Here is a 25155-nt window from a genome sequence, read left to right on the forward strand (position 1 = left end):
AAAAAACATTAGGACACCCAGCCCTGAAAGGACCCTCTACCTCCTCTCTAGCCTGTGCTTGTTAAAGCAGCCAATATCATCAAATAGCAGAGATTTATTTGATCATTTTGCACTTTGTGTAACATGGAATTATCTAGCATGTGTTCCTTGGGTTTGGCTTCCTCTGCTTAACACAATGTCTTTGTGTACAGCTATAGATTGTTCTCATTGCTGGGGGGAATATTCCACTGGGTGAGATTATTTATCCATTTATTTATTTATTAGTTATATTTGTTTATTTGTTAGTAGTGGGGCTTAAATTCAGGGCCTGGGCCCTGGGCTTTTTTGCTCAAGGTGAGCACTCTGCTGTTTTGAGTCACAGTGTCACTTCCAGTTTTCTGAGGATTAATTAAGAGCCTCATGGACTTTCCTGCCTAGGCTGGCTTTGAACCAAAATCCTCAGATCTCACCGTCCTGAGTAGCTAGGATTACTGGAGTGAGCCACTGGCACTCAGTTATAATTATTATTTGTTCCATTTCTTTGTGCATTTAATGATTGGTGTATATTGGACTGGTTTCTAACTTGAGGGATTGTGACTAATGCCACAGCAAACCTTTTAAAGTATCACTTTTTTAAAAACCATACCAGCTGATCCACACCTTCACATACCATGTTTTGCTAGTTAATTAGACATTAGAGACTCTTGGGTTCATCTGCTATGGCTGCCTTTGAATTGTGATCCTTGGATCTCAGCTTCTTGAGCAGCTAGGATTATAGGCATGAACCATTGGTACCAGGGCTACCATTCTCTTAAGAAGGGATCTGTAGGGTTGAGAGGTGAATGTATTTAAGTCAGTGTCCATTAATTTATAGAACATGGATCATTTTCTTTTGAGGTGGGTGGGGGAAGATTTTGGTCCTTCTCTTTTGGGATATATGCAGACAGTTTGGGAAAAACTTTCATTGTAAATGAGGCTGTTCACTACCCACTATGGCCTCCAGAGCAGAGCCTGGATCCTGTGGGACCACATTCCTTCTCCCCCCACCCAGCCTGAGCCACCTTACACTCTCAGTGCTGGAGGGGAGGGAGATGGGATCTTAGTGGGAAGAATGAGAGGCCAAACCCCAGGTCCTATTTAGTTCCTTGTTTGTCTGTGTCCAGCTGAAGTAAGAGGGCCCCTGGAATTGTTGGGGGGGGGTTGGAGGGGGAGGAAGAGGAGGAGGAGACAGAGACAAAAGACTAAGAAAAGAAGTCAGTGGCTGATAAAATACAGAATTCATACAATGGAGAGAAGGAGATAGGGATGGGAGAGAGAGAAAAGATAGAGCCCTAATGGCAAAGGCCTCTGCAAAGCAGAAAGGAAGGCTCGCTTTGGCAGCAAATGTACTAAAATTGGAATGATACAAAGAAGATTATCATGGCCCCTGCTCAAGGATGATACACAAATTTGTGAAAGTTGTGGAGGTGGGAGGGAAGGGATGGCAGGAGGAGGCAACAACGCTTGATAGGAAATGTACTCATCACCTTGCTCATGTAATGCTAACCCCTCTGTACAGTATTTTTACAGCAAAAAATGTACAAAAAGGAAAATGTATATATATATAATATATACATATACAATGGAATTCTATGCCTCCATCAGAAAGAATGACATCACTCCATTTGTTAGAAATGGAAACACTTGGAAAAAATTATATTAAGTAAGCCAGGCCCAAAGAAACATAGTACCTATGGTTTCCCTTATTTGCAATAACTAGTATATGTCTAGGACAAGCAGAAAAGGTCAAAAGCTATGTACACATGACCATATAAGATGATGCTAAGCAAAATGAACCCCAAGATAGGAACACGAGTGGTTTTTGCTTTCTTGCTATTGTTTTTAACATATTTATAATACACTATTGATTTTTTTGTTTCTTTGTATGTTCTTCCCCCATGGTATAACCCCTGTTTTCACTGTATTTGATTCTGGTGCCCTGCATCTTGTAGATACATTTTTCTAATTTGGGGAAGCCAAGGGAAGTAACAAAATGCTGAAATAAGGATACAGGTTGATCCATTGTAACAATGAGATGTATAAGACATTATGTTGAAAACAAACTTTACAACTTTGGCAGAGAGATGGGGGTAGGGGGTAGGAGGGGGGAGAGAGGTGGGGAGGTGGGGAAGGACGGGATGGTAGGGGAAAAACAAAGGAGGGGGTAACAATGCTTGAGAGGAAATGGATTCATTACTTGCTCATGTAACGGTAACCCCTCTGTACAGTATCTTTACAGTAAAATATATATATTAAGAAAAAAGCAGAAAGGAATAAAACCTTGAGATTACAAAGGAAACTAAATAGCTGTAAGGGGAAAATCTTTATCTCCACATGGGTGACAATTGTGTTTTGCCACCAAATTGTGAGATGGAGCTTCAATCTGAAAGTCTCACAGAGTTCAATTCAAAATGGCTCCAGGGAAATGAGGATTCTGGTTCCCTTCAGGGAGGAAGCAAAGAGAAGACTCCTGGGGATGAAAGGACCTTTCTCCTCAGATCCCCAGAGACTTCCAGAGGCAGCCAGATCCCACAGGTTCAGGGGTGTGGGAAGGGCTGCTGGAATGTTTTTCTGCAGGACAAGACTTACAGCCCCCAACTGCAGTCCCAGTTCTCAAGCATGTACCCCTGATTTGCAGCCCGCCACGTCCTCTCCCCTCCCCCACTGTCTACTCTTCTTTCTCCTGAGATGGTCTCCCTAAAAGCAGTATATAGTCCTGCATGCTAGGTTATCAGAGAGGAAGACATGACAGGAAACAAAATGAGACTTACCAGGGTTAGGTCAGTCAATGGAGCCACCTTGGGTATAACATTTAAGGGTGCCAAGAAACTCAGTATTCAAGAGAAATTACTTAGCTGGGTGCCAGTGGCTCACCTGTAATCCTAGCTACTCAGGAGTCTGAGATCTGAGGATCACAGTTCAAAGCCAAAGCCAGCCCAGGCAAAAAAGTCCGTGAGACTCTTATCTCCAATTAACCACCAGAAAGCTGGAAGTGGTGCTGTGGCTCAAGTAGTAGAGTGCTTGCTTTGAGCTGAAGAGCTCAAGGACAGCACCCAGGCCCAGGGCTCAAAGCCCATGACAGAGAGAGAGAGACAGAGAGACAGAGACAGAGAGCGAGAGAGCGAGCGAGCGAGAGAGAGAGAGAGAGAGAGAGAGAGAGAGAGAGAGAGAGAGAGAGAGAGAAATAACTTTTGATGTAATTGGGGAGTGGTTGTGGACTTGAATCCAGGGCCTTGGGCTTTTTTTTTTTTTTTTTTTTTGGTCGGTCATGGGACCTGAACTCTGGGCCTGGTCGCTGTCCCTCAGCTCTTCAGCTCAAGGCTAGCGCTCTACCACTTGAGCCACAATGCCACTTCCGGCTTTTTATTTCTGCTTATGTGGTGCTGAGGAATCGAACCCAGGACCTCATGCATGCAAGGCAAGCGCTCTACCACTGAGCCACCTTCCCAGCCCCAGGGCCTTGGGCATTCTAAGCATGCACTGTACTACTGAGTTACACTCCTAGCTCCTGGTGTAATATAGCGCTTTAATTTTTTAATTGTTATTATAAAAGTGATGTATGGAGGGGTTACAGTTACATGAGTCAGGTAATGAATGCATTTCTTTTTGGACAATGTCTAACTCTTCCCTCACTCTTCGCAGTTTTTCCCTCCCATCCCTGCCCACAAATTGTATAGTTTACTTTCAACATAGTGTCTGCTGAGTATCACTGCTGCATTTGTTCACCTTTGTCTATCTATTTCCCTCTATTACCCTCTCAAAGACAGAGAAATGAACAAACAAGATAAAAAGAAAAGAAAAGAAAAACAGCAACTAAGAAAAAAACCTTCTTGCTCCCATTTTCTGGAGTTCACTTCGATAACTATTATTTTATATGATCAAATGCAAATAGGCTTTGTGTCTTCTCGTAATAGTATCCTCCTTTGGTCTCACTGTGTGTGAATGCCTACAGTCCTATATAATTGATCATGTCCCAGTGTATTTTAGATCTAGCTTCTGCATATGAGAGAAAATAAGTGCCATTTGTCTCTGTGATCTTGGCTTATCTCACTTAACATGATTTGTTCTAGGTCCATTCATATCCCTGCAAATGACATAATAGCATTTTTTTCTAAAGGCTGTATAAAATTCCATTGCATATATACATATATATTTCAGTTGTGGGGCTTGAACTCAGGACCTGGCTGCTGTCCTTGAGCTTTATGCTCAAGGCTAGTACTCTACCACCTTGAGCCACAGCTCCTCTTCCAGTTTTCTGGTGGCTAACTGGATATAAGTGTCTTGTGGATTTTCCTGCCTGGGCTGGCTTTGAACTGTGATCCTCAAATCTCAGCCTCCTGAGTATATAGGATTACAGGAGTGAACTACCAGTTCCTAGCCCATTGTGTACTTTTAAAAATAAAAATAAATGTAGACAATGTCAGTGATGAACACAATTTTTTATAATTAGTTTACTGTTATTATAAAAGTGATATACAGAGGGGTTACAATTATATAAATCAGGTAGAGTGCATTTCCTTTTGTACAGTGTACTATACATTTCCTTTTGTACTCTCTCCCAGTCCCTCCCTCCCATCTCTATCCACAAGTTGTATAGTTCATTTGCTTCCATGTTCAGTGAGCTTCACTACTGTATTTTTTCCACACTTTTCCCCTCGAATTCTGTTCCCTCCCCTGAACAAAATATTTGATCCTGCATCCCATGTTCTACCTTCGTTGCTGTCCTTGTTTCGACAAAAACCTAAGTTATAAGAATAAGTGGCTAGCTGGCAGACCATAGCTTGCAAATTTGATGTTTAATCTAATATTGGTTAATGCTGGCCATTATCTTCATGATCTACTGACCTGCTGTGTCTTGGGTATTGCAAGGGGGCAAGGGCTCCAAGTGTCATAGATATTCATCCTAGCAGACAGAGAGCACAAGAAAATGAGGTAGATCCTCATCCATGGGTGGACAAGTGCAAGGGTTAGATAGCCAAGAGATGGTTCTTCTTACATGGTGCTGTGCTGTGCTGTACCCCCAGAATTTGTGTGTTGAAAATTTAATCCTCAAAGTTGTCTCCTGTGTTAACAGTATCTGGAGGTGAGGCCTTTTAATTACACACACACACACACACACACACATACACACACACACACACACACACACACACACACGAGAGAGAGAGAGAGAGAGAGAGAGAGAGAGAGAGAGAGAGAGAGAGAGAGAGAGAGAGAGAGAGAGAAAGGCTGACAGACAGAGAGACTGAAAGACAGAGAGACTGACAGAGAGACAGAGAGAGGGGTTAGATTTTAAATGAACCAGAAAAAAACACAAAACTTATTTTATATTCACCTCCATCAAGCAGGGTTTATTTGTTTTAGCAGCAAGTATTACCTTAACCTACAGAGGAAGGAATCAAGACTCAAACTCCAGGAAAAAGGCCACATATCAGGCTGACTCGATTGGCCTCTTGAAGATCAGGTAGAATTTGAGCAGGAGTCAAATAGACTTCCTAGGTTTTGAAGGTGACACAAACAACAGCAAAAACAAAAATAAAGGATGAACTTTGTGGCCTCAGTGGCCTTACTCAAACCCTCAGCTGCAAGTTGAAAGGTCCATCTGTAACTAGGGATTCACAATCTGCCTGGCTCAAGCATATATTCCTTCTTTATTAATAAGATATCCAGAATGATGTCTCACCGCTAGGTCACAGGTCAGCCTATCAGTCCCTCTCCCAAGGTTTGAAATAGTGAAACTAAACTTCAGGCCCTGTCTTTCTGGGTGATTCTAGGCCTGGTGGCAACTACATTTCTTACATTCTGGAAGTTACACTCTGTAGCCACAGAACATAAAAGCTGATCATCAAAGACAGATGACAGGCAGAAAGAGAGTAGGGAGAGGGTTGGGATATGGACTTTAGCTCCTGACATCCACCCTGTCCCAAGTTAACTAGATATAGTTCAGAAATGATTCCTTCCAATTAATTATCTCTCTGGTATAAGCAAGCTCTAACTGGATCTTTGTTATATGCACACCAAGAATTCTGGCTTATCCTAAATATTCATGAAGCACCTACTATGTGCAATACAGAGAGGGATGGTAGGAAAAGATGTCTTAGAAAGGCATCCTTAAAACCTGGGTTAGGACGCTAGGCTTCATCCATTAGAAATGAGGTGGGGGATTGTGGTAGAAACTGAAAAAGAGAATGAATGACTCCCATCCACAGCCCTGCTTAAGGACACCACAGGATCTGCCTGTTCCCTGCTCTCTCCCTGGCCATCCTCACTGGTCCCTGGGTGATTCAGACCCATAATCATCTGCTGAGCCCTGGCGTAATGATGTCTGACAATGATGATGGTATCATCCGCAGCTGGCAGAAGATGGGGCTCCTGCAGATGTGAAGACTTGCAGAGAGCATGGGCATTAGAATTACATGTGTTGTGTTGCTTTCCAGAAAAAAAAAAAAAGCAGCAGCTCAGAAGTGAAGAGACATTTAACCAAAGAGGATCTACAGATGGCAAATAAGCACATGAAACGATGCTCAATATCTTTTGCCACCAGGGAAATGCAAATTAAAACCACAATGAGATATCATTACAGATGTATGAGAATGACTAACCTGTAGTGACAACACCGGATACGGGTGAGGATGCTGGTGTGAAACTGGATCACTCATGGCTAGCGGGATGTAAAATGTATAGTCACTCTGGAAAACAGAATGGCAGTTTCTATTAAAAAAAAAGACAACTACACACATCTCCTAGAGAAATGAAAGCTTACATTCAAGCAAAAACCTATACCCAAATATTGCTTAGCAGCTTTAGGGTAATGGCTAAAAGTTGTCATCATTCCAGATAGCCTTCAACAGGTAAATAAAAGATTGATCTGTGGCTCACTGATAGCATGAAACAAACAGAAGGATGATTGCTATATGCAAGTTGTATGAAACTAGGAAATTCTGCTAAAAAATAAAACTCATCTCCCAATGTTACATGCTGTATGATTCCATTTGAAGCAACAACATTTTTTTGTTGGTGGTAATAGTCATGGGATTTGAACTCAGGGCCTGGGAACTATCCCTGAGCTCTTTTTGCTCAAGGCTAGTGCTCCACTACTTTGAGTCACAGCTCTACTTCTGATTTTCTGGTGGTTAACTGGAGATAAAAATCTCACAGCCTTTCCTGCCTGGGCTGGCTTCAAACCTTGATCCTTAGATCTTAGCCTCCTGGGTAGCTAGGATTACAGGCATGAACTACCAGCATCTGCTGAAACATTTTGAGCTGGGTGGATACCTGGAGTGAAGGAAGGGGTAAGGAAAGGTTCCCTACCTCCCTGGTGGGTGTGGCTATCCAGCAGCAATCTGAAGACCCCTGTGGTTATGGGAAATATGTATCCTGATGGTATTGATGTCAATATCCTGGTTTTGATGTTGTACTATAGTTGGGTAAGATGTTTCTATTGGGGCACTGAGAAAAAGGGCACAAGTGCTATCAAATTATTTTGTACAATCACTTAGGATTCTACAGTTGTTGCAAAAGAAAAGATTAACAAAAATAAACTAACAAATGAACTGCCTCAAGACAGCAGAATATAAACCAATGTGAGTGAAACCAGATGGAGGCAGGGCTTCCCATGTTTTCTTTTTCATAGCTTTTCATTTGAAAGCAGTTTCCAGACTGTACTATGTAGAGTGGCTAAAACTACAATAAGAAACTATTCTCGCCAGCTACCTTCTGCCTTGATGAAGTAGAAGACTGAGCTTGGGTCATCACATCTGCCAGGAATTGATTGGAAAACCCTAGAAAGATAAGGGCCAGAGAAAAGCCCAAATGCTGGTATTAACTCTGTTCAAATCTGGCTGGACTGGGTCCAGCCATAGCTCAGAGACTGAACTATAAGATCTAACTCCAGAGTTGAAGACTAGTCAAGTTTATTGCTCTATAAAACAAGTAACCAGACAAACAAGCATCAAGGCTCTTGGGAGAAATATAATAGAATCTAGAGTCAATACAGACTTGGATCTACCATGTTTGAAATGCCTTCAAAAATTGTCAGCTGGGCTGGGCACTGGTGGGTCACACCTGTCATCTTTGCTACTCAGGAGGCAGGAATCTAAGGATCACGCCTCAGAGCCAGCCTGGGCAGCAAAGTCTAAGACTCTTATCTCCAATTAATGACCAGAAAACTGGAAGTGGTGCTGTGGTTAAAAGTGATAGAATGATAAACTTGAGTAAAAGAGCTCAGGGACAGTGCAGGTTCTGAGTTCAAGCCCCATGACTGACAAAAGATAAATAAGTAAAACAAAAATTTAAAAAAAATAAGAAAACTTAAGAGTTGTCCTTGTCTCCTGCTTTCTACCCTAGCTCCATTCACAAGACCTGTTAGTTCTAGTATACTCCTCCTTCTTGGTCTTCCCACAATGTAGTTCTTGTCCTAGCCCTGACAGTCTCTAGCCAGGATTACTGCACAAGGTTCCTCATTGATACCTCTACTGATACTTATTCTTCTATTTATTCATATTCCGTAACTGGCTCCCCAAAATGGATCTTTGAAGATGATTCATCACACTGAGAGTGTCAAAGGGGAACAATTTTAGGCTGTAACAGCCATTCTCAAGAACATTCCAGAATGTTCTCAGCCCAGAGTGTCTCTGTGTTTCCCGAGAGGTCCCAGAGGTGAAACACTTGAGCTCCCCGGTGAGCCTGCTTTCTTGTGGAGGTAACTTGGAGTGAGTCCATGACTGGACCTTCTTTGAGTCTGCTTCTTTTTCTGTTGAGGCTTCACCCCTGAGACCCCTCATAATGGAACCTTGCCCAGTGACTTATGGGCACTTTAAAACATTACCATATTGGGCTTGGGAATCTTGATCCTATGCCTGCAGTGGAAACCCCAGGAGCTTGGCCGGAAATGTGGCACAATGGGGAAGTTCCTGAGGGACTTTATGCTGATTTGCTTTGGCTTGGCCAGAGAAGGGATTTCGATGCTTCCTGTGGGTCCTTCCTCGCTCGCTCCAAGCCAATGTTTCATCATGGACTTCTGGAAACTGCTTGCGGTCTAAGGACAGTCAGCTGCCAGTTTTGTCTGGGCATGGAGACCCAGTTTTTGGAAGGTTCTGATGAGGCCATAACACTTGGAGCTACCTCCTGGGAAATCAGGAGCTGCAATTTGGGCAGCCTACAGCTTTCCCCCAGTAGTTTTTGCACTGTGGGAAAGCTAGGAAGGTTTGCACTGGTTCCAGAAACGATCCTTTGTTCTCCCCGATCTCAAGCAGGCTTATCTGGCAGGGCCAACTTCTAGGCTCATTGTGGGGCAAAACAAACAAACCTGAAGGCAGCTGCAGCCTTCACAGTTTGCCTCCCAGCTGAATCAAGAAAGCAGAACTGACCAGGAATTGTTAGAAGATCCTGCTTCCCACTGACCTCTGAGGAAGAAGGTCAAAGTGGGTGGGTAGGTGGGGGGAAGCCCCCACCTCGCAATTTTATGACAACCATCCATTGACTCAGTTCAACACTTCTTTCTTATGGGCACCAGGCAGCTGGCCAGGTTCTAATGATGAATTGAAATGGGTGAAGATAATAATATAAGGAAGTATATTATACAGCCTATTAGGAGGTGATAAGTACTATAGAGAAAAAATTAAAATGCAGATGGGAGAGCTGATAAAAAAAAAAAAAAGGCTGGCAATGGCGCTGTGATGGAAGGCCCTTGATGGGAACATGGAGGCAGAAACTTGGAGCAGGTGAGAGAAATGGGAAGAGACTGGGGAAGAGTGCTCAGGCCACAGGGCAGCCCTGGAAGAGGCCAGTCAGCTTCCCTGCCAGGGATAGGTGTTTAAGGATGAAGAAGGCCCATCTGGCTGGAGCAGCGAGCTTGGTGGAGCAGAGAAAAGAGGTAACGAGAAAGGAGAAGAGCCCAGATGGTGCAGGGCCTCCCAGGCTATCATAAAGAACTTCATTTTGTTCAGCGTAAGATGAGGAGGAATGCCATCTGATTCATTTTAAGCCCCAGTCCAGCTGGTTGATCAAACTTTCTCAAAAAACAGTCGCAATGAGAATAAAAAAATACGGGAAAAGCTGCAGAGATTGGTTCATTCATTCAGTAAATGGATTACTACTCATAGAAGCTTTGTTTATCATGGTAAAAAAAAATCTAACAGCAAAAATGGAGGGTGCTGTGCCACACATTCTGCATGATGATAGTTATACAGTTGTAGCTTTTCACCCCTGGATTCTATATGCATAAGTTCAATCAATTGTGGATCAGAATTATTTTTTGAAACACTAGATACCTACCAAACATATACAGACTTTGATGTTCTTTGTCAAGGCAGTAAAACAACTACTTCCACAGCACTTACATTGTATGAGGTATTGTGAGTAATCTAGAAACCATCAGAAGTATACAGGAGGTCGAGTATATGCAGATATGACACTATTCCGTACTTCTGCTCAGAAAGCAAAGCTCATCATGCAAGACCAATACATATGGAGGTTCTGGGGAGCTACTCATACCACTGCCATACAGCTCTAGACTCTCTCATGTTCAGAGCTCCAATTCTTTGTGTTCCACAATGGAATGTCTTAGATTATTTTTGACACAAGAAATACTACTAAAAACCAATCCAAATGATAGAATATTATATAAGCAGCATAAAGAAAGTAACTTTTAATCCTACCAAAGGGTATTACTGTTGACAATTCAGTGTCTTTCTGCTTTTTCCTATGCATGTATCATAGGATAGATAAGATACTCTAAAGTGGACCTACCTATCATCTATCTACCTATCTATTTATCTATCCATCCATCTATCTTGTTTATATAAAGGAATCCTTCTCTCTCTAAAATCTACCCATGGCCCAAGACAGCTACTTCACACTGTCTTCCTCGTTTATTATTTTAGGGCACTTTGGTTTGAAACCAGGATCTCGCACTTGCTACATAGTTGTTTGAGGCACACCTCCCAATCTTTTTGCTCTGGTTATTTTGAAACAGGGTCTTACTTTCTGGCCAAGTGTGCACCTGGACTGCAATCCACCTATTTTACATTTCCCACCCGAGTTGGGATGACAGGTGTTCAACCACCATACCCAGCTTCTTCCACTGGTATGGACTGTTCTGGCCAGGCAGATCCTATCAATCTCAGCCTCCCTAGAAGCTAGGGTAACAGACACGAGTCACCGTGCCTGGCTCCAGTCTCTATTTTTGTTCATAGCCTGCTAACTTGCTTTTCATTGCATCAGGGAACCAGAAGCCACCAGAAGAGAAATTCTATGATCTTCCAGCTCAGCGAGTTTCCCTCTGCTCTGCCTTTCCTTTTGTGGTACATACGGGTATGCTCAGAGCCAAGGCCAGTCTTCCTCTTGTGTCCTGGGTACTGGGCCTGCTTCCTGCTTGTCGACACAGAACCAGCAGCACTTCCCTCTCTCACCTATCACCAATTGTCTTCCATTCTCCTGAGAGCACCTGCTCTTCCTTGTCTTTGAGGAACTCATACCCTGGTGTGTATGTGGAGTGCCTCCTAACTGCTGGTTGCTTTACCCTCTATCACTGTCCCTTCTGGTGCCTGGGGCTCAGACCATGGTCCTCTGATCTTTCATTCTCACTTTCCTCAGAGACAGCCCCTTCCGAATAGATCCAGAGTCTAAAAACTCACCAGCCTTTTGCTCCCATCCTGGCCCAACCACCATCATCTTTCATTGAGTGACTGCCATCGCCTTCTAACTGGTTTCTCAGTTCCCTTCTGTGCCCTTCCAGACCGTCTTAATGCCAGAGGTATCCTTCAATGGATTTACATTTCAATGAGTGAAAAAGTCCTATCAATGGCATACCAGACCCCACACACTCTGATCCCACCCATCTGTTCTCTTCCTTGCTCATTTCATACCCCAGACTCACCTGGCATCCTCTGACTCCCTCTACCCCAGCACCTTTGCACTGACTCTTCCCTCTGTCGGGAATGGTCCAATCTCTGGCTTTTAGTCTCACCTCTTTTAAGACTTCAGTTAGGGGAGTGGGGAGGGGAGAGGGAACATAGGAGAAAAAATAAGGGAAGGGGTAACTAGTTTGACAAGAAATATAGTTATTACCTAAGTAAGGTAATGTAAATGTAACCCTTCTGTACTGTCACCTTGACAGTAAAAAAAAAAAAAAAAGATTTCAGTTAATTTTTGTAGTGACCACCCTTACTCTCTTAACCTCTTCACCTTGCTTTCTTCTCTTCACAGTACCCATCAGGAAACTAACGTTGTATTAGGTTGAGCCCTATTATTTTGCTTATATATGGCTACAGTTGATCTTAAGAAGAGTAGTTTCATATGGTTCTCTTCCCATTGGGGTGTCTGTTCTGGAGGGATTTGGGCTTTGTCTGCTCAATTCCTCACTGTGTCTAGACCTATGCTAACACATACTGCATGCTTAGTAAATGTGTGTTGAGGGATATTCTTCAGGAAAGCTGCTATCTCCTTAACCATCACAAGCATCTTCCTGGGGCCATCTGTCCCATCCGCCTCCTCCCTTCTACTGCCTGTCTGAACCTTGCAAATGCTACGTTTGGCTTCCTGAGAGCATCTCTAGGTCACCAGATGTGATCCACAGCACCTGGGGTGGGGAAACAGGTAGAGCTTTAATACCCTGCAGACCTACAGTGAGACAATTGAGGTGTGTGTGCTTTCCCTTTCATGGCTTTCTCTTACTGCTCTGCTCTGTCTTCTCCTACCCTCTTCTTTTCCCATCAACCAATTAAACTCTGACCTTCCTTTTAATACTGAGCTTAAAGGTCACCTTCTCCGAGGAACCTCCCCTGAATACTGTGGTCCTTACCCACCTCCTTCTGACAGTAAGGAGACAACAGACTGCTACCCATTTTAGTATTTCAGTTCCCAGAGCTACCATGAGTTTGGCTCTTCCCTGGAGCCTAGGGTTTGAATCTTAACCCGTGAGCTACAATTTTAGAGTCAGGCAACTGGACAGAGAAGATAGCTTTCCGAAGACCTTAAAACTGATGGCAAAAGTGTGGATTCTGTTTTCAAAGCCAGGCCTGTCATACTCCATAACCCACCTGAGGCAGGAGATGTTGAAGCCTGCTATGTCCCCTCTTCGGGACAGGGCTGACCCAGCACCAGCTGCAGGTTCCCATAGCTCTTTGCCTTTCTCTGTGAGGTGCATTTCCTCTTGGGGCAGGCTCAGGAGCTGAGCTGTTAACTTCCTGTGGGAGAGCCCTCCACAAACCATTGATGAGTGATATGGAGATACCGTATCCAGGGTAGGAACACTTGAAGTGCTTGCTCTCCACTGGGCTCCCATAATTACCCTGCAGGATGGACTGAGCTAGGCTGTCTACAGTGATGAGAAACCGTGGTAGTTCATGTTCATGGGCTGCCTTCTCTTCAAGCTCCTTCTCCATCTGCATATCCTGTCAACCAACTACTCTCACAAGGACTCTTGTCTCAGGGTTCACTTCTAAGGGAATCTAAAATAGACCCACTTCTCAATACCTCTGCTAAGGTTTCCTCCCTTCTCCCAATCACATTTCATCAAGTTGTAACTTCCAGAAACCAGAGAAACTAGTACTCCTCCCCCCCCCCACTTTTATCTCCCACAGCACCAACCACGTCTGCAGACCTAAACACTGTAAATTCTAACTGAAATTGCTGACTCAAAGATACTTCCAAACTACAGATTAGAGAGTCTTGGCCAACTTTTCTCTCTTGTATACATCTCACTGCCCTTTCTGATGCTGGTCAAAACTATGTTATTTGATCAATGTTCTTGGACACCAGTCCTTTCTCAAATCAACCACCAGCTACCTTGCAAATAGAAGAGGCACCACTGGCTGGCTGAGGACATGCATGCAAAGCTATGTGTATCTTTTCAGATGCCCTGTGGGAGCTGATGTGACTAAAAGGGCAGAGTCAAAATCTGAACTAACCCAATAGCCATCAGTGGTTCTCTCTCTTACCCATTAAAGAGTATGAGGATCCTAAGAGTTATATAATGTCCATTACTCTATGCTGGGACATAACTAGGCTGGATTAGATACATTGCTATCTGGGCCGTCTTCCAACTCACAGCTGTGAATTCTCTCCCAAGGGGCATGGGAGGATCAAGCACTTGGGAGGCCAGGGCTCCAAAGACAGCAGCGTCGTTTATTGAGTGCTTACTACACCATGTACCTTACATATGCTATTCTCATCGATCTACCTTTCAAGGCAGGGTTAACATTTTTTTTTAAACCCTGACAGATGAGAAAACTGAAGATGGGAGAAAGAAATTAATTCACCCAAAATGAGGTGGAAGAATGCTGGAAAAACAGCATTCAGACTTGAATCTGATTGAATCTGGATATAATGCATTCCCCTGCCCTGAGCTGAAGGCTTGATTGGACTTGGGTGTGTCCAAGGGTAGGTTGGTAGGGTAGGGACATTTCAGACTAGAAGGTAGGTATCAGTTATTGTTCAAGGGTAAGCTGCCCCAACCATCAGAGGCCGAAAAGAGTGACTCTTTGTTAATACATCTGTGTCGGTTAAGTGTTGGCTGATGTAGGAAGGTGACTTGGCATCAACAAAAGGTCAGGAAGAAAAAAAAAGGTCAAGCAGGCCTTGGGTCTGTGCAGCAATGTGAGTTCAGGTCAGCTGCACTTGAATTCCTTCAGGGGCCCAGGCCAAAAGGACAGCAAGTATCCAAGGGAATGTCTGTTCTCTTAATGCCAACATAGCACAGAGTGTGCTCTGAGGCAAGAGGAACTCAGAACTGGCCCGTTGCATCTTCATATCATTGGCCAAAGCAAGTCATCCAGACAAATCATGGTCACATGATTTTTTTTTTTTTTCAGTTCAAGACTGGGAATTACCCTCACATTTAATGGGCAGGACTGAAAAAAAAAATCACATGACTGTAAAGGTGGGGAATGTAGGGAGAAGTGGAGAATGGAGGCCAATAATTTATCCTAAGAATTCAGGCCAAAATTTTATCTACATTGAAGATGTAGTGGCAGAAAAACTTTCTATTGCCTAGGAGCAAGGAGTCCTCACAATTACACTGCACAAGGAACAGCTACTCTTCAATATCTGTGCTATGGGAAGAATGTATTTGCTATAGATCTTGATAAATTGAAAGCATTAATATCAGTGAAAAATGAGGAGACAGTATACGTGTGCAAATCATTCAATAACTGAATTTAAAATAAACTTAACATCCTAACCTTTGTTTCTCCCATACTGATTATTTTAAAAAATTTTTAAATTAATTTTCAAAATTATGGTGCTGAAGATTGCGCCAGGCTCTCATGTGTGCTGGGCAAACACCCTACCATTGAGCGAAACTTCTAGTGCCCTGGCTATTATTCTTAAACTCACAAGAAACTGATTTAGAAAATTACCATATCTGATGAAGAAGAAATAATTCAGCAAAGTCCAGCCATGCTTTGTATGTGTGGAATAGGGATACTTAACTGGTAATATTCTATGTTCTTTTCAGGCACCGTGATTTATAGTAATTCATTATTGAGATGCAGTTCTTGTCTAAGGCTAAAATTATCCATTCTAGTATATACATTTTTACAGAGAATGATTTGTGAAATTGATTTGTGGCTTTTTTTTTTCTTGTGTGGGTCCTTTATACTTTTTTTTTTTTTTTTTTAGCATGCACGTGTATGTGTACTGTTAGTCAAAAACACAAGTAATGACTCAGAGCCTGGTGGTCTAGAAGGTATTATTTCTGGCCCAGGGGCCAAGGAGGGTTTTCTACAGGAAGCAGGTGCACCATTCCTTCAGACACTTAGAGCTCTCCTGGGCCTCACACTCAGTGGCACCACAGCAGCAGATAAGCCATTTTTGAAACTCTGCTTCATTCTTGTGCATTAGAAGGAACTGGCCCAGCAGGATGTAGGCCTAGGAGAATGGGACAAGGCAAGAAGGAAAACAAAGTTATCGTAATATGTCTCAGATGTGCCCTTCCTTCCTCCTCCAACCATATGGACCTAGGTGACAAAGGTTGGGCAATGAGTCAGATAAGGGAGATTGTCAGTCTCTGAAACCCTGACTACAGCCAGCAGGGCTTGGGGACAATTGGTGAGAGGTAAGCCAAATGGATTGTTCATCTTCCAGGGCTGCCAAGCCCAGCAAGCGCTTGCTTGCTCCTTTACACTTTAAGGAGCACACTGATCACCTGGCATCTTGGAAAAAGACAGTTTCTGACTCAAAAGAGTCTAAATCAAGAGTTCTAGGATGATGATAATGATGATGATGATGATGATGATGATGATGATGATGATGATGATGATGGTGGTGGTGGTGGTGGTGGTGGTGGTGGTGTTACTGGGCTTTGAACTCCAGCTCTTGTGCTTGCTAGGCAAGTGCTCTACCACTTAAGCCATGCCCTTAGTCCTTTTTGCTCTGGTTATTTTTCAGATAGGGTCTTATGTTTTTGTTGGTGGTGACCTGACCTGACCTGACCTCGATCCTCCTATTTATACCTCTCACAAAGCTAGGATGACGAGACAGGCCTACCATGCCCAGCTTATTGTCAGACTCTAGAGATTTCAAGTCCTATTACATGTCTATCTCTTGGGCCTGGTTAGAGGGGATTTTCTAGCCCAGAATGAATGAGAACCAACATCCACTCACCACTTGTTTAAGAGTCAACTGAAAAGCTGCCTTTGCTGGGCCCATGAATTAAGCAAAAGTAGGATAAAAGCTGGGCACCCAGACTCCATTTATGTGTGTGCTTTGATAGGAACCATTCTTTCCTGCAGTCACTGTGCAATCACCTCCAGAAAGAACAGGATTTACCGATAAGCATCTTGTGACAAAAGGCAAATGCCCCTCAGACAGGCAATGCTTTCTTCTTATCATCTTGTGGCAAAAGGTAAAACTGCTTCAAAGGAAAATGAACAGTTCAAAACTACAGATCAACTGCCAGGGAACAGTGACCTTGCAACAGAGACTGACTTGTTCCTGCTGCCCTCCAGGGATGAAGTGATAACTTCTTTGAAACTCTTTCAGAGACAAACACTGAGATAATGGTCAACCAGGCTACACCTATATATTATGTGTACATTCTTACTCCCTGCCCTAAATTCACCCCATTAACTTAAGGCCCATGCCTTTACCCCTGAAGACAGCTAAACATGACTGAAACACACACTGAAGTGCTGTCTTCTGTGGTTTCCAAGTGATAAGTTTCCTTCCTCCCTTCTTCATTATGTCTCTTTATTTGGCATATAAGACCTGATATGAAAAACTTCTGGAGTTTTTATCTAGGACCTAAAAACCTGGTTTAACTTTGAGTTCTGGGCCTTTTGTAGGGAAACTGGCTGGTGCTTTACAACTTTCCACTACATTAGTTTTTTTCTGCCCTGTCTGGCCTCAAACCAAGATTCTCTCAATCTCTGCCTTCTGAGTTCATGATTACAGGTGTGAGCCAACCTGAGTTTCCATTCTACTACACTGAATGGTTGATCGATTGATTGTTGTGCTGGCACTGGGGCTTGAACTCAGGACCGCATGCTTTTACTTAGCTTTGTTGCTCAAGGTTGGCACTCTACCACTTGAGCCACACCCCTTCTCCTGGCTTTTTGTGGGTCAATTGGAGATAAGAGTCTCTCAGATATATCTGCAGCCCAGGGCTGGCTTTGTACCATGGCCCTCACATCTCAGCTAGGGGTATGAGCCATTAGTTCCTAGAGATTTTCTATTTCTAATATGTTCCTGGCTATGGTTGATCTGGTAGCAATGTTTTAAGTAGGGGACCTAGCATATACCTATGCTAGACAAATGCTCTATCACTGACCTACATCCCCAGCCAAGGCACTTCTTTGAAATGCACATCAATGAGTTATAGACATTCCTTATCCCACACTACTTTCCCAATCATAACATTTCCCAGGCATTGCTCAATGTCCCCATGGTGCCAAGATCGCCCTCAGCTGAGAAATATTGCACATGTGGCTGGCAGGTGAAGGCCATCTTAGCATCGACTTGTTTTTGTACACCACCTGTGCGATCTAGGCACCTGCACCGCAGTGTGGACCAGCAGAAGTTAAGGCACCTTCCAAGGTTCATGGTGGATCCTGCCCTGGAAATTAAATCAAGTGAACCAAATGCCAAAACATTCAAAGAATGCAGATTCCTCTTTCTGTCCTGAGAGAGAGATGCTGTCCTGTGTTTGGGAGCAGCACTGAAAGTATAAAACATGCTAGACCTGTATCTCTTTTCCAAGCCTTTTACTGACCGGGGCCACATCATAGGCTTCTATTGTATCCTGTATTTTCCAACTTCTTAGACTCAATAGTTCTGTCTCTGCAGCCTGTGGAGCTATTCAGCCTCTGCTTGTATGAGTCAACTTTGTGACTCGTGTGTGTGTGTGTGTGTGTGTGTGTGTGTGTGGTCTTCTATTGGTATATTTTTATGTGTGTGTATATAGGTATTAGAGCTTGAACTCAGAGCCTGGGGGTTGTGCCTTAGCCTTTTTCACTCAAGACTGTTTCTCTACCACTTGAGCTATACTTCCACTTCTGGCTTTTTGCTGGTTAGTTGGAGATCAGAGTCTCACAGATGTTCCTGCCTGGGCTGGCTTAGAACCTTGATCCTTAGATCTCATTATATCTTTGAGCCATGGGAGTACCACCTTCTTGGACTATTAGTTTTATAGAAACGGTCTGTTTTAATAGATTTGCTAAACAATACATGTTAGATAAATGTTAAGTGCACCATGACTCATGTTTCTACAGGGTGTTTTAGTTTTCTACGTGCCTTCCACAGGTTTTCATCTCTCTTTTACAATTTTATTACACCATGATTGATGAGGAAGAACAAGGACCATGTGGAGAAAGATATCTCCCAAGTCTATTTGAGCATAAGCTGGCCAAGCCATTACGTGGTGGAGGCTAGAGCTTTTAGGTCACATTGCATGTCTGTCTCTTGGGCCTGGTTTGGGGGCTCTCCAGTTCAGAATGAACAAGAACCAATATCCACCCACGCCTTTGAGTTCTGGGCCTTTTCCAGGAAAACCTGCTGGTGTCTGTTGACTTTCTGTTACATAAAACAAAGTAAACTTCATCTTAACTAAAAGGCATATATTTTTTAACAAGTAAAATCAAATAACAGCTAGTCATAAAATGGACCCAAGCATTAGGGTGTGTGTGTGTGTGTGTGTGTGTGTGTGTGTGTGTGTGTGTGTGTGTGTGTGTGTGTGTGTGTGTGTGTGTGTGTGTGTGTGTGTGTGTGTGTGTGTGTGTGTGTGTGTGTGTGTGTGTGTGTGTGTGTGTGTGTGTGTGTGTGTGTGTGTGCTAGTTATTGAGGCTTGAACTCAGGGCTTGGGCACTGTCTCTTAGCTTGTGTGTGTGTGTGTGTGTGTGTGTGTGTGTGCGTGCGCGCTAGTTCCTGAAGCTTGAACTCAGGGCTTGGGCATTGTCTCTTAGCTTTTTTTCCCTCAAGGTTAATGCTCCACCACTTGAACCACTTTTCCACTTTAGGCTTTTTGGTGGTTAGTTGAGGTGAGAGTCTCATGGGCTTTTCTGCCCGGGCTAGCTTCCAATTGCAATCCTCAGACCTCAGCCTTCTGAGTACCTAGAATTGTACAATTGTAGGAATGAGAACCTGGCTTGAGTTTGGATTTCTTCAAAAAATTTTTTTGGTACTGGGGATCAGACTGAAGGCTTTGTACACACCAGGAAAGCAAGCACTCTATCACTAAGCTAAGGTATATCACCAGCTAGGGATTTTGCTTTTAGACATTGTCTAATTGTTGAAGAGAGAAACAGCCAGAACTTCATGGTGATTTTACACTGCTACTTTAATCATTCTTTTTAAATGGATTTGTTGTTATTATATCTTCTTTTAATCTTTTTTATTGTAAAAATACTGTACAGGGGGGTTGCAATTACATGAGCAAGGTAATGAGTACATTTCTTATCAAGCATTGTTGCCTCCTCCTTTGTTTCCCCTTCCCATCGCTCTCCCCCACCTTTGTTGCTTTATTATATCTTTTAAAGTTGTTATTATAAAGATGATATACAGAGGGGTTACTATTTTATAAGTCAGGTAATGAGTACATTTCTTTTCGGACAATGTTACTCCCTCTTTCCTTCTCTCCCAGTTTTTCCCTCCTACTTAGTTCATAAGTTGTATAGTTTCTTTTCAACATAGAGTCTCCTGAGTACCACTGCTGCATTTGTTCACCCTTTAATTATTCTCTCTGTTTTGTAGAGTTGCTTAGCATGATCTTACTTGTTATCAGTCTCCTTCTATCTTCACTGATGGATTTTATGGTGGTGTTTTTAAGTCAACATGTTTTTAAGTGCTTTAAAACACTGGCATTTGCTAGGTGCTGTAGTTATGGAAATAGCCAGGCAAATGCATTAGGATGAAGAGACATAGAGTTTTGTCTAAGGAGAGGAACATTAGTGATAATAATTTTAACTAATAGCAAATAGCATTTTTTGAAATTTTTGGCATGGGGCTTGAACTCTGGGTCTGGGTGCTGTCCCAGTGCTCTTCAGCTCAAGGTGATCACTCTACCACTTGAGCCACAGCGCCATTTCTGGTTTTCTGAGTGGTTAATTGGAGATGAGAGTCTCGTGGACTTTCCTGCCTGAGCTGGCTTTGAACCTTGATCCTCAGATCTCAGCCTCCTGAGTAATTAGGATAACAGGCGTGAACCACCAGCACCTGGTGCAAGTAGCACTTTTGAGCACTCTGATAGGTCACACTCTTCTGGAGATACATGGCACACTTTAGTCCTCATGTGTACCCTGCCCACCCCATTCTCCTAAGAATCTGAGAGCTTGAGCCCCCTGCCTTTTTCCCACTCATCTACTGCCCGTTTGGGGGCCAGCTATGGAAATCAGCTGATCTGGTCATCTGAACCTCTCCAGCCACCAAGCTCAGCAGACAGAAATCCAGGAATGCACAACAGGTGGGATCCAGGTGAACTTTCCAGGAACATGGCAAGGCCCCTAAGCCAAGTTGCCACCTGATGTTCTATCCTCAGCTTTCCCACTGGTCTCATTCTGGCATCTTGTAGCAAGTGAGGAGGGAAAGATGACCTTCCTTCTCACTTCAGCTGTGAGGAATTCACCTTGCTTCCAAGGGAAGGAAACCTCATGAGACTCCATCAGGGCCCTGCTCATTGCCCATTTAGTTTCTCCAGTGGCTTCAGATAGTAAACCATTCATCAGAGGGAAGCCCAGATGTAAGGAATTTGGTTCAGAAATCCTGAAAAGATGTAATGGATGGTCGTCTTGACCAAGCAAGAAAGTGCATTTCTTCCTGTAGCAGCAAAATGGTGATACAAGGGCAGACTTGTCCTCAACTGAAAGACCAAGAAGAGAAGCTCTCCAGAGGCTTTCCCCAAAGGGTATCTCCACCTCTTGCCAAACTATGGCAATGTGAATCTGTACCAAGATTGACTTTGCTTAGGTTAGATCTGCATGGGTATGTAGGGTCCCATGCATAGGTGAACCACCTTATGTCTACTGTCATGCTGCCACCATCTTGGAAGTCTAAATACAGTTAAGCCTTTCCATTTCATTTTGCACTGGGCACTGCCATTTAGGTAGGAGGCCCTGGCCTGGGCTCATTAAAGTTTTGAACCTTCACATTGGCATCTGCCCTCGTTAAATAAACACATATTGTCTTGGCTTCTCATTCTCAAGCTTCCTTCACTTCCCTCTGTCTAAGACCCCACTCACAGCTCCTGTCCTGAATGTCCCTTACATTACTGTGGGCCTCTGTCACAATGATGCAGCTCAGTTCTGCTCTTCTCTAAGCAGACACCGACACCTAGGTCTGCATGTTCACTGATGACGAATGGCAACCTTGAAAAGCCAACGTCCCCCAGTCATATCATGCTTGTATCACTGTGCTTTTGGTGTGGATGCTCAGCCCAATACTAGGTCTTAATCCTTTTCTCTCCTCCCTGTCTCCTGGTGAGACATGCTTATCCTATAAAATCCAGAATCCCAGGCTTATGAAATCCTTTGCATTTTATCTAGAAGCTCAAAGCAGGGCAACCCCAAAGTCATGTAATTGACTCCTTGTAGGGTCTAGACATTAGGTAGTAGGGTGTTGTGCCAACAGAGTGAACAGACAGGAGCTGAGGGCCTCAGTAGTTAAGCCTTGGGACTTGGGTGACAGGAGAGATGGCAGCTGACCACTGGGGTCATATGGTCCTGAGTTTGGTCTCTGTTCCTTTCTGCTAACTACAAGGGAGGGTCTAGGAAAGGCCCTGGAATCTGGAGAGTATAACAGTGAGGGGTGGGTGATGGCCCACCTTATTTCTAGCGGTGCACACAGCACAATGGAGCCTGGAGGCCTTGAGTCCTGTGATTTGTCTGCCCCGCCCCAGATTCCATCACTGTTATTTCATATGACACTAGCAATCCACATGTGTTCTCTTTGACCCAGTTTCCACATCAGTACAATAGAAATGAAATAGTATATCTCACAATTAATTTAGATAGATAGAAATAGATGATAGATAGATAGATAGATAGATAGATAGATAGATAGATAGATAGATAGATAGATAGATAGATAGATAAGCTTGGAAGTGCCTGTATATAGCAAATACCACATATATACATATGTTGCATGCAGTACTGGGAATTGTTCCCAGGAGGCCTTGTACCTGCTAAACAAGCACTCTACCATTTAAACTACATCCCCAATCCAGAATATTTTTTTTAAATGATAAACACAGCTGGGCAAGTATGAAACCCTACAATTAAGGAAATGTGGTGGATGTCAGAACAGTGTTTATCTCTTGGAATAGGGGATGACATTGGCTGAAAAGAGGTACAAGGGAGCCATCTGGAATTTCAAAGGTGTCTGGGTCAGGGTGGTGGCTATGTGGGTACATCTATCCATATAAAACTTCTTCAAGCTGGGCACTGGTGGCTTACGCCTGTAATCCTAGCTACTCAGGAGGCTGAGATCTGAGGATTGCGGTACAAAGCCAGCCAGGGCAGAAAAGGCCAATTAACCACCAGAAAACTGGAAGTGGTGCTGTGGCTCAAGTGGTAAAGCGCTTGCCTTGAGCTGAAGAGCTGAAGGACAATGCCCAGGCCCAGAGTTCAAGCCCTGTGACAGACAAAAGAAAAAGTGAAAAATAGGGTGGGAAGCATGGAGGCATTGGCCAGTGGTAGAGTACATGCTTAGCATGTGTGAGGTGTGGGATCAATCCAGCACTAAACTAAATAAGTTGAATATATAAAAGAGTAAGGACGTCTCTTCCCTACCCTCTGGCTTCCTGTCCTGCCATGTGATCCAGCTCTCCTTTTTATGTGTTCCTGCTCTCCTTTTTATGTATTCTTGCTATGAAATAGGCACCATAGTGTAGTATCTTCCTTATAAAGTACTTTGCATCAAATATTTTGTTATAGCGATGGAAAGCAGACTAATCTATTCAGAGATTGCTTTGGATAGTCCTGAAGCCATTTTCTTGAGCTAGGAATGTCAGCTTCTCACCTTGGTATAGACTCCAGGATGCCGGCTTGTCACATGCCTTGACAATGCTTGCATCCTGACAGGGGCAAGCAAGGTTCCATGAGCCTCTTCCCGAGGGGCGGGGCGTGGATCCAAGTCATCCATTCTGACAGCTCTGCCCCAGACACTGGTGGCAAGGCTCCCTTCTACCAAGCTCTGAGCCTTTGAACACTGACCGAATGACTCATGCCCAGCCCAGCTGCTCTGAGCTGAAGCAGTTCTGTTTGCCCATCATCTGCAAGCCCTTGAGGCTGCTCAAGCATGTGGGGTCATCAGCACTGAGGCAGGTGGCGCCCTGCCAAGTGCCAGCCTTGCTCTCTTATGGTCCCTCATAAGGACATGTGGCAGGGGCTGCCATCTGGCCTGAACTAGAGGAAGAGAGGTTAGGAAGAGATGTGTGTGTGCTAGTGGCAGAGGGGAACAAATTACCTTGTTAAAACCTTTGGTGACCAAATTGATGGCCAGCTCTCGGCTGATACCATCCACCCAGGCAACATCCTTTTCACCAATGGGCTCTGAAAGGAAGGCTCTCAGCCTGGGAGACATGTGCTCCATCTCCTGCAATGTGGGAAGAAGAGAAAGCATGAGGAGGTGTCTGACTACACAGTGTGAGGGGGGTTCTGGGGAGCTCCCTGAGCCTGATGGACTGGGACAACAGAAGGCAGACTTTGATCCATCATTCCATGTCTATGGGGAATCAGGTGTGCTGTCCCAGGAGTCCTTTCTACTTCTGTGCCCACCTGGATGAAGGGAGAGAAGTATAATGCTGGCTCCAGATGAGTCAGAAAAAGCCAGTTCTAACTAAAAGGTGTCCTTGATGCTAAGAACTGCTGGTCTCTTTCCAATGCTTGCCATTCTACCTGCTGAAAAGCCAGCTGCTCTTTCTTAACTAATTAACCTGCTTTCTCTCAAACACCCAACCTTTTTGTCATACTTTTATTGTAGCACTTATCACTCTCTAATGGTTAGTTATTTGGCTGCAGGTGACAGATCGCTATGCTAACCTCAAACAACGCACAAGTCCACGGTGAGATCAGATATGGGACAATCAAGATGGCTTTCACCCCTGGTTACTTCTCATGTGGCAGTGTTCTGGCTGCTACAGCCCTTATTGTCCAGCATCCCATCTCAAATGAAGGGATGGAGGGAACTCATTGTTTAAGAGTAGCAAGCAAACGCTACACCAGCTTCTAACAGATGCCCAGGTTACTAGTAGAAGCGGTGTCTACCATATGCTCCAGTCCTGGATGTAGAGGTACATTTAGCTTTCCCTAAAGGCAGATTAAGCTGTGAACAAAATCCGCAATAGCTTTCCACAGACAAGGAGGTATGTGTTAAGGGAATAGCCACCGTGTCCCATTGTAGTCTACTTCTGGTCACTTGACTCTGGCCACTCGACATCTGTGTACTCTCCCCTCCTGCCCTTAGAGGCCCATCATAAATATCTATTCCTCCCTCTTCCTAGGACTTGGCTAGTGAGTGGGTTCAGATTCAACGTCATATTTAGGGGCAAGGCATCATGTTCTTCATTATGTCTGGGGTACTCTATGAACTAAATCCTGAAGTTCATCACCATAGCCAGCAATGTTGAAAGGAAAGATCAAATAAATCAGAAATAAGAATTGCTTCCTTAAAGAGGGGAAGGGTGGGAAACACATTGAATTGAAGTTG

At 43.8% G+C, this 25155-nt stretch overlaps 1 protein-coding gene and 1 pseudogene across 4 annotated transcripts in view; one reads left to right on the plus strand and one right to left on the minus strand.

Moving 5' to 3' along the window:
• Positions 1–1347: 1347 nt before the first annotated feature.
• Positions 1348–1441, plus strand: LOC138803713 (U6 spliceosomal RNA; annotated as a pseudogene).
• Positions 1442–15692: 14251 nt separating this feature from the next.
• The window catches only part of LOC138803692 (barrier-to-autointegration factor-like protein), a 49903-nt gene continuing 40440 nt past the window's right edge, over positions 15693–25155 (minus strand). For all 4 annotated transcript variants that reach the window (XM_069987750.1, XM_069987749.1, XM_069987747.1 and 1 more), the window contains 2 exons: positions 23914–24042; positions 15693–15888 (listed from right to left, as the gene is read on the minus strand). In XM_069987750.1, coding sequence (XP_069843851.1) covers positions 15742–15888; positions 23914–24039 — 273 coding nt within the window. In that variant the 5' untranslated portion in view covers positions 24040–24042 and the 3' untranslated portion in view covers positions 15693–15741. The remainder of the gene's footprint in view (positions 15889–23913; positions 24043–25155) is intronic.

Source organism: Dipodomys merriami, unplaced genomic scaffold, assembly GCF_024711535.1.
Source record: "Dipodomys merriami isolate MVZ:Mamm:240054 unplaced genomic scaffold, mDipMer1.0.p SCAF_346, whole genome shotgun sequence".
Classification (NCBI taxonomy): domain Eukaryota; kingdom Metazoa; phylum Chordata; class Mammalia; order Rodentia; family Heteromyidae; genus Dipodomys; species Dipodomys merriami.